Raw genomic sequence first — 9,706 nt, forward strand, 5'->3', positions numbered from 1 at the left:
CATTATTCTGTAGAATCCAAAGCAGTACACGAGTTTAAGAGCAGATAAACAGGTTGACGTTGGTTTCATATTGAGCCGTGTTTGGCGAGCCGAGAGTTAGGTCCCAGGTCTGTTTTGAAGTTGGCCAATAGACGCTCTCGCTGTGTACCTCTGGCCAATAGTAGTGCAGATGAGTGACATGTCGTCAGAGCAGAGAGAGGAGCTGATTTTATTGGCCATCATTTAAGTTCACTGTAGGTATTTGTAGACCTTGAAACAGCAGTTCTGTCCATTCATCTCTCCATTCCTCCAACCCTCCCTCCGTTCCTCCATCCCACTACTGTAGGTATCTGTAGACCTTGAAGCAGTGGTTCCCAGAGTCGGCCACCACCACGTGTCCATCAGAGGTGAGAGCCAGACCCTGAGGTCCGTAGAGAGGGTCAGCTGATGTGTTGATATAGGACAGGAAGGAGCCACTACCGTCAAACACCTGGAGAGAGGGGCGATACTTATGTAAATTAGATATATCTGTATTTCATTTCCAATAAATTTTCAAACATTTCTAAAAACACGTTTTCACTTTGTCATTATGGGGTGTTGTGTGTAGATCACAGGAGGTTGGTGGCACTTTAATTGGGAGGGCGGGCTTTTGGTAACGGCTGGAGTGGAATCAGAAGAATGGTATCAAATACATCAAAACACATGGTTTCCATACCATTCCATTGACTCCAGTCCAGCCTTTATTATGAGCCGCCGTCCCCTCAACAGCCTCCACAAGTTTAGATGGATGAGAAAAATATCTATTTTAAATTCAGATTGTAACACAACAAAATGGGGAAAAAGTAAAGGGGTGTGAATGCTTTATGAAAGCAGTGTGTACATATATTATATATTATATATATGTACCTGTATGCCGCTGTTGTCCCAGTCGGCTACGATGATGTCCATATACTGTATATGATATATGATTTATGATATATACACTACCAGTCAAAGGTTTGAACACAGCTACTCATTCAAGGGTTTTTCTTTATTTTGAATATTTTCTACATTGTAGAATAATAGTGAAGACATCAAAACTATGAAATAACACATATGGAATCATGTAGTAACCAAAAAAGTGTTAAACAAATCAAAATAGATTTTATAAGTAGCTTCCCTTTGCCTTGATGACAGATTTGCATACTCTCTGCATTCTCTCAACCAGCTTCACCTGGAATGCTTTTCCAAAAATCTTGAAAGAGTTCCCACATATGCTGAGCACTTGTTGGCTGCTTTTCCTTCACTCCGCGGTCCAACTCATCCCAAACCATCTAATTTGGGTTGAGGTTGGGTGATTGTGGAGGCCAGGTCATCTGATACAGCACTCCATCACTCTCCTTCTTGGTCGAATAGCCCTTACACAGACTGGAGGTGTGTTGGGTCATTGTCCTGTTGAAAAACAAATGATAGTGCCACTAAGCGCAAACCAGATGGGATGGCGTATCACTGCCTTATGCCGTGGTAGCCATGCTGGTTAAGTGTGTCATTAATTCTAAATATATCACTGACAGTGTCACCAGCAAAGCACCCCCACACCATCACACCTCCTCCTCCATGCTTCATGGTGGGAACCATGAAGAGATCATCCGTTCACCTACTCTGCATCTCACAAAGACACGGCGGTTGGAACAAAAAATATCACATTTGGACTCATCAAACCAAAGGACAGATTTCCACCTGTCTAATGCCCATTGCTCGTGTTTCTTGGCCCAAGCAAGTCTCTTCTTCTTATTGGTGTCCTTTAGTAGTGGTTTCTTTGCAGCAATTCGACCATGAAGGTCTGATTCACACAGTCTCCTCTGAACAGTTGATGTTGAAATGTGTCTGTTACTTGAACTCTGTGAAGCATTTATTTGGGCTGCAATTTCTAAGGCTGGTAACTCTAATGAACGTATCCTCTACAGCAGAGGTAACTCTGGGTCTTCCTTTCCTGTGGTGGTCCTCATGAGAGCCAGTTTCATCATAGTGCTTGATGGTTTCTGAGACTGCACTTGAAAAAACGTTCTTGAAATGTTCCATATTGACTGACCTTCATGTCTTAAAGTAATGATGGACTGTCATTTCTCTTTGCTTATTTAAGCTGATCTTGCCATAATATGGACTTGGTCTTTTACCAAATAAGGCTGTCTTCTGTATACCACCCCTACCTTGTCACAATGCAACTGATTGGCTCAAATGCATTAAGATGGAAAGAAATTCCACAAATGAACTTTTAACACCTGTTAATTGAAATACATTCCAGGTGACTACCTCATGAAGCTGGTTGAGAGAATGCCAAGAGTGTGCAAAGCTGTCATCAAGGCGAAGGGTGACTACTTTGAAGAATCTCAAATACAAAATATATTTGGATTTGTTTAACACTTTTTTGGTTACTACATGATTCCATATGTGTTATTTCATAATTATGATGTCTTCACTATTATTCTACAATGTAGAAAATAGTAAAAATAAAGAAAAACCCTTGAATGAGTAGGTGATCTAAAACCTTTGACCGGTAGTGTACTTGTATGCAGCTGTTGCCCCAGTCGGCTACGATGATGCCCATATACTCTATATGATATATAATTTACGATTTATATTTATATATATAATTTATGATTTATATTTATATATTATATATAACTGTACTTGTATGCGGCTGTTGCCCCAGTCGGCTACGATGATGTTCCCGTTCACGTCGACAGCCACTCCTGTAGGGGCATTAAACTGACCGTTGCCCTCTCCATTAGATCCAAACTTCAGCAGCAGCTCTCCCTCTGGGGTGAATACCTGGAACGGAGGGAGGGAGGGAGGGAGGGAGAGACCTTTTCTATTGAACCAGGTCTTTTTCATTCTACTGGGTTAACGAAGGTCAGGACTTGTTCATTCTACTGGGTTAACGAAGGTCAGGACTTGTTCATTCTACTGGGTTAACGAAGGTCAGCACTTGTTCATTCTACTGGGTTAACGAAGGTCAGGACTTGATCATTCTACTGGGTTAACGAAGGTCAGGACTTGTTCATTCTACTGGGTTAACGAAGGTCAGCACTTGTTCATTCTACTGGGTTAACGAAGGTCAGGACTTGATCATTCTACTGGGTTAACGAAGGTCAGGACTTGATCATTCTACTGGGTTAACGAAGATCAGGACTTGTTCATTCTACTGGGTTAACGAAGGTCAGGACTTGTTCATTCTACTGGGTTAACGAAGGTCAGGACTTGTTCATTCTACTGGGTTAACGAAGGTCAGGACTTGTTCATTCTACTGGGTTAACGAAGGTCAGGACTTGTTCATTCTACTGGGTTAACGAAGGTCAGGACTTGATCATTCTACTGGGTTAACGAAGGTCAGGACTTGTTCATTCTACTGAGTTAACGAAGGTCAGGACTTGATCATTCTACTGGGTTAACGAAGGTCAGGACTTGATCATTCTACTGGGTTAACGAAGATCAGGACTTGTTCATTCTACTGGGTTAACGAAGGTCAGGACTTGTTCATTCTACTGGGTTAACGAAGGTCAGGACTTGTTCATTCTACTGGGTTAACGAAGGTCAGGACTTGTTCATTCTACTGGGTTAACGAAGGTCAGGACTTGTTCATTCTACTGGGTTAACGAAGGTCAGGACTTGATCATTCTACTGGGTTAACGAAGGTCAGGACTTGTTCATTCTACTGAGTTAACGAAGGTCAGGACTTGTTCATTCTACTGGGTTAACGAAGGTCAGGACTTGATCATTCTACTGGGTTAACGAAGGTCAGGACTTGTTCATTCTACTGGGTTAACGAAGGTCAGGACTTGTTCATTCTACTGGGTTAACGAAGGTCAGGACTTGTTCATTCTACTGGGTTAACGAAGGTTAGGACTTGATCATTCTACTGGGTTAACGAAGGTCAGGACCTGTTCATTCTACTGGGTTAACGAAGGTCAGGACTTGATCATTCTACTGGGTTAACGAAGGTCAGGACCTGTTCATTCTACTGGGTTAACGAAGGTCAGGACCTGTTCATTCTACTGGGTTAACGAAGGTCAGGACCTGTTCATTCTACTGGGTTAACGAAGGTCAGGACCTGTTCATTCTACTGGGTTAACGAAGGTCAGGACCTGTTCATTCTACTGGGTTAACGAAGGTCAGGACCTGTTCATTCTACTGGGTTAACGAAGGTCAGGACTTGATCATTCTACTGGGTTAACGAAGGTCAGGACTTGTTCATTCTACTGGGTTAACGAAGGTCAGGACTTGTTCATTCTACTGGGTTAACGAAGGTCAGGACTTGATCATTCTACTGGGTTAACGAAGGTCAGGACCTGTTCATTCTACTGAGTTAACGAAGGTCAGGACTTGTTCATTCTACTGGGTTAACGAAGGTCAGGACTTGATCATTCTACTGGGTTAACGAAGGTCAGGACCTGTTCATTCTACTGAGTTAACGAAGGTCAGGACTTGTTCATTCTACTGGGTTAACGAAGGTCAGGACTTGATCATTCTACTGGGTTAACGAAGGTCAGGACTTGTTCATTCTACTGGGTTAACGAAGGTCAGGACTTGTTCATTCTACTGGGTTAACGAAGGTCAGGACTTGTTCATTCTACTGGGTTAACGAAGGTTAGGACTTGATCATTCTACTGGGTTAACGAAGGTCAGGACCTGTTCATTCTACTGGGTTAACGAAGGTCAGGACTTGATCATTCTACTGGGTTAACGAAGGTCAGGACCTGTTCATTCTACTGGGTTAACGAAGGTCAGGACCTGTTCATTCTACTGGGTTAACGAAGGTCAGGACCTGTTCATTCTACTGGGTTAACGAAGGTCAGGACCTGTTCATTCTACTGGGTTAACGAAGGTCAGGACCTGTTCATTCTACTGGGTTAACGAAGGTCAGGACCTGTTCATTCTACTGGGTTAACGAAGGTCAGGACTTGATCATTCTACTGGGTTAACGAAGGTCAGGACTTGTTCATTCTACTGGGTTAACGAAGGTCAGGACTTGTTCATTCTACTGGGTTAACGAAGGTCAGGACTTGATCATTCTACTGGGTTAACGAAGGTCAGGACTTGTTCATTCTACTGGGTTAACGAAGGTTAGGACTTGATCATTCTACTGGGTTAACGAAGGTCAGGACCTGTTCATTCTACTGGGTTAACGAAGGTCAGGACCTGTTCATTCTACTGGGTTAACGAAGGTCAGGACCTGTTCATTCTACTGGGTTAACGAAGGTCAGGACCTGTTCATTCTACTGGGTTAACGAATGTCCCGTTTGAGGCGTTGTTTGGAAGTGTCTGATGAACCTGAGAAGTTAGTTACCTTGACTGAGTGGTTGTGAAAGTCTGTCACTATGATCTCATTGTTGTGGTTGACGGCTGCAAAATGAGGACCTGGTCGAAAGAGAGGAGGAGAAAGGAGGAGGAGAGGAGGAGAGGAGGTGGAGAGAGGAGAGGAGAGATGGAAGTACCGTGAAGCCTTCATCATCATCATCATCATCACCACTATCATCATCATCAGCATCATCTTCATCATCCACATCAACACACCTGCGAACTGTTTGTCTCCGTTGCCGCGGCTACCGAACTTAGTAACGAGCTTGCCGGTTGGCTGGAAGATGAAGACTGTGCATGCCTTGTTGTCCACAACGATCACGTGACCGTTCTGATCCACGGACACGCCCTTCGGTCCCATCAGCCTACCAGAGCCCAGCTTGGCCTGACAGACAGAGAACACAACCAATCAGAGTACAGCTTGGCCTGACAGACATAGAACCCAACCAATCAGAGGACAGCTTGGCCTGACAGATCAGAAAATAGAATAGTCCCCTGTATGTCCCCTGTGTGTCCCCTGTGTGTCCCCTGTATTTCCCCTGTATGTCCCCTGTATGTCCCCTGTATTTGCCCATTACGTCCCCTGTATGTCCCCTGTACGTCCCCAGTATTTCCCCTGTATGTCCCCTGTACGTCCCCTGTACGTCCCCTGTATGTCCCCTGTACGTCCCCTGTATGTCCCCTGTATGTCCCCTGTATGTTCCCTGTATTTCCCCAGGATGTCCCCTGTACGTCCCCTGTACGTTCCCTGTATGTCCCCTGTACGTTCCCTGTATTTCCCCTGTATGTCCCCTGTATGTCTCCTGTATGTCTCCTGTATGTCCCCTGTATGTCTCCTGTATGTCCCCTGTATGTCCCCTGTATTTCTCCTGTATGTCTCCTGTACGTCCCCTGTACGTCCCCTGTATGTCTCCTGTATGTCTCCTGTATGTTCCCTGTACGTCCCCTGTACGTCCCCTGTACGTTCCCTGTACGTTCCCTGTACGTCCCCTGTACGTCCCCTGTACGTCTCCTGTACGTCCCCTGTATGTCCCCTGTACGTTCCCTGTACGTCCCCTGTACGTCCCCTGTACGTCTCCTGTATGTCCCCTGTATGTCTCCTGTATGTCTCCTGTATGTCCCCTGTACGTCCCCTGTATGTCCCCTGTATGTCTCCTGTATGTCTCCTGTATGTTCCCTGTACGTCCCCTGTATGTCCCCTGTACGTTCCCTGTACGTTCCCTGTACGTCCCCTGTATGTCCCCTGTATGTCTCCTGTATGTCCTCTGTATGTCCCCTGTATGTCCCCTGTATGTTCCCTGTATTTCCCCAGGATGTCCCCTGTACGTCCCCTGTACGTCCCATGTACGTTCCCTGTACGTCCCCTGTATGTTCCCTGTACGTCCCCTGTACGTCCCCTGTATGTCCCCTGTATGTTCCCTGTATGTCCCCTGTATTTCCCCAGGATGTCCCCTGTATGTCCCTTGTACGTCCCCTGTACGTCCCCTGTGTGTCCCCTGTATGTCCCCTGTATGTCTCCTGTGTGTCCCCTGTACGTCCCCTGTACGTCCCCTGTACGTCCCATGTACGTTCCCTGTATGTCCCCTGTGTGTCCCCTGTATGTTCCCTGTATGTCCCCTGTATGTCCCCTGTATGTTCCCTGTATGTCCCCTGTATGTCCCCTGTATGTCCCCTGTACGTTCCCTGTACGTCCCCTGTACGTCCCCTGTACGTCCCCTGTACGTCCCCTGTGTGTCCCCTGTATGTCCCCTGTATGTTCCCTGTATGTCCCCTGTATGTCCCCTGTATGTTCCCTGTATGTCCCCTGTATGCTCACCTTGTACTTGCCCTCGCTGGAGAAGATGCTGACCCACTTGTTGTCGTAGTCGGCGATGATGATGTCACCGTTGGGGTGAACGGCCACACCCGTTGGTCGTTGGAGTTGCCCTGGCGACCGGCCCCTCACCCCGAAACGACTCTTAAACTCGCCGTCATTAGAGAAGATCTGCCCGGTGGGACACACACACACACACACACACACACACACACACACACACACACACACACACACACACACACACACACACACACACACACACACACACACACACACAAACAATCAAACGATCAAAGTTCTGCCACTGTGTGTGTGTGTGTGTGTGTGTGTGTGTGTGTGTGTGTGTGTGTGTGTGTGTGTGTGTGTGTGTGTGTGTGTGTGTGTGAGTGTGTGTGTGTGAGTGAGTGTGTGAGTGAGTGAGTGAGTGAGTGAGTGAGTGAGTGAGTGAGTGAGTGAGTGAGTGAGTGAGTGAGTGAGTGAGTGTGTGTGTGTGTGTGTGAGTGTGTGCGTGTGTGTGTGTAGTTACCTGGACACACTGGTTATTGCTGTCTGCTATTAGAATCCTGCCACTGGAGGACGTTGACACACCCTGTAGGTTAGTAAATTCTCCTTTATTCTTCCCCTTAGTACCTGAAGCACAGACACACCTTATTAATGGACAAACTAGAGACAGAGAGAGAACGCGAAGGAGAGAGGTGGGAGAAAGAAGGGAGAGAGGAGGGAGAAAGAAGGGAGGGAGGAGGGAGAAAGAAGGGAGAGAGGAGGAAGAAAGAAGGGAGGGAGTGGGTGATAGAGAGAGGAGGGAGAAAGAAGGGAGAGAGGAGGGAGAAAGAAGGGAGAGAGGAGGGAGAAAGAAGGGAGAGAGGAGGGAGAAAGAAGGGAGAGAGGAGGGAGAAAGAAGGGAGAGAGGAGGGAGAAAGAAGGGAGGGAGGAGGGAGAAAGAAAGGAGGGAGGAGGGAGAAAGAAGGGAGAGAGGAGGGAGAAAGAAGGGAGAGAGGAGGGAGAAAGAAGGGAGGGAGGAGGGAGAAAGAAGGGAGAGAGGAGGGAGAAAGAAGGGAGAGAGGTGGGTGATAGAGAGAGAACGCGAAGCAGAGAGGAGGGATAAAGAAGGGAGAGAGGAGGGTGATAGAGACAGAGAGAAAATACATTTAAAAAATGTAGATCTCTCTGTCTCTCACCGATCCTGAAGATGAGATCATCTTCGATGGGGTTCTCTCTGCGTCTGGGTGTCCCCAGGGCACTGCCTGTCCTCCTGGAACCCTTCTTCTTACTCCCAGACCCCGGGGACTTTCCTCTCCTCTTAGCCCCCTCAGAGGAGCCTGTAGACGGGGTGGCCGTGGTCGTCAGAGAGGTGGCTGTGGTGGTGGGGGGAGACACCTGGAAGAGACATTTAACATGAACGGTAGACAGTCAGACTGTTAGTTGCAAAATTCTGGTAACTTTCGTTAAACTCCCAGGTTTTCCAGAAATAGTTGAAAGATCTGGGAGTCCTCCTAAAAAAAATGTCAATCTCTCTCTCTCTCTCTCTCTCTTTACCTCAGGGTCCGGGGACCTGGTAACTCTGAGACTGAAGGGACTTCCTTTGATGTGCTGGTCATAGAGCCGGAGAGCCAATGAGAACTCTCCTTCCTTATTTACAGTGTAAACAAAATCATATGTCCCGTTCTTGTGGTCGAGTATCTCCCCGTCCGCCACGCTACCATCTGGAGTACACACCTGGAAGGAGATATAACAACTCTATTTATCCATGTAGGGCAATTAGTTTAGCGTAATCTAGCATACCTTATCATAGCATAGCATACATTAGCTTAGCATAGCGTAGTATACATTAGATTAGTTTAGCATAGCATACATTAGCTTAGTTTAGCATAGCGTAGCATACATTAGCTTAGTTTAGCATAGCATACTTTAGCTTAGTTTAGCATAGCGTAGCATACATTAGCTTAGTTTAGCATAGCATACTTTAGCTTAGTTTAGCATAGCGTTGCATACAGTAGCTTAGCTTCTTTTATCATAGTTTAGCTTACCGTGTGTGTGTGTGTGTGTGTGTGTGTGTGTGTGTGTGTGTGTGTGTGTGTGTGTGTGTGTGTGTGTGTGTGTGTGTGTTGGTCCCCCACCTCAGCAGACAGGATGGCGTTGCCGCTCCTGCAGTGTCCCCCGGCCTTGTCTCTGGTCGTTATGGTTACGCAGGCTGGGAGACCCACGATGCACTGCTCCAGCCCCACACCCGACGCCTCACTCTGGCTCGCCACCGCGCTGGGGACGACAATCATATTTCATGTATATTAATTGCTTCATTTTAATATGTGTATATTTTTTATTTGTTTATTCATATTTTATCTCTGATACCAGCAGCCCTCCAGTAGCCATCTGATACAGACTGACCTGGTAGTGAAGATAGTCCCCAGCTCATATAGAAGCATTTCACTGTAAGGTCTACTAAAATGTGGAAAAAGTCAAAGGGGTCTGAATACTTTCCAAATGCACTGTATGTACCTGGTAGTGACAATTGTCCCTAGGTTGTGGATCGTCATCCTCAGTCCCTCTGCCTCCATCACTAAGTCCAGTTGATCA

The 9,706-nt window shown here is 46.5% G+C and overlaps 1 protein-coding gene across 1 annotated transcript; it reads right to left on the minus strand.

Annotated features, from left to right (window-relative positions):
• Nucleotides 1–316: 316 nt before the first annotated feature.
• On the minus strand, nt 317–9,702 carry LOC120041433 (tripartite motif-containing protein 2-like; the record flags this gene model as incomplete). The annotated part of the gene is made up of 10 exons (XM_038986384.1): nt 317–469; nt 2,650–2,790; nt 5,306–5,376; nt 5,533–5,701; nt 7,133–7,300; nt 7,659–7,762; nt 8,311–8,509; nt 8,693–8,848; nt 9,250–9,388; nt 9,629–9,702. Coding segments are annotated over 10 exons (1,374 nt in total), but the record flags the coding sequence as incomplete, so codon positions are not given.
• Between the last annotated feature and the right edge of the window lie 4 nt (nt 9,703–9,706).

Source organism: Salvelinus namaycush, unplaced genomic scaffold (genome assembly GCF_016432855.1).
Source record: "Salvelinus namaycush isolate Seneca unplaced genomic scaffold, SaNama_1.0 Scaffold466, whole genome shotgun sequence".
NCBI lineage: Eukaryota > Metazoa > Chordata > Actinopteri > Salmoniformes > Salmonidae > Salvelinus > Salvelinus namaycush.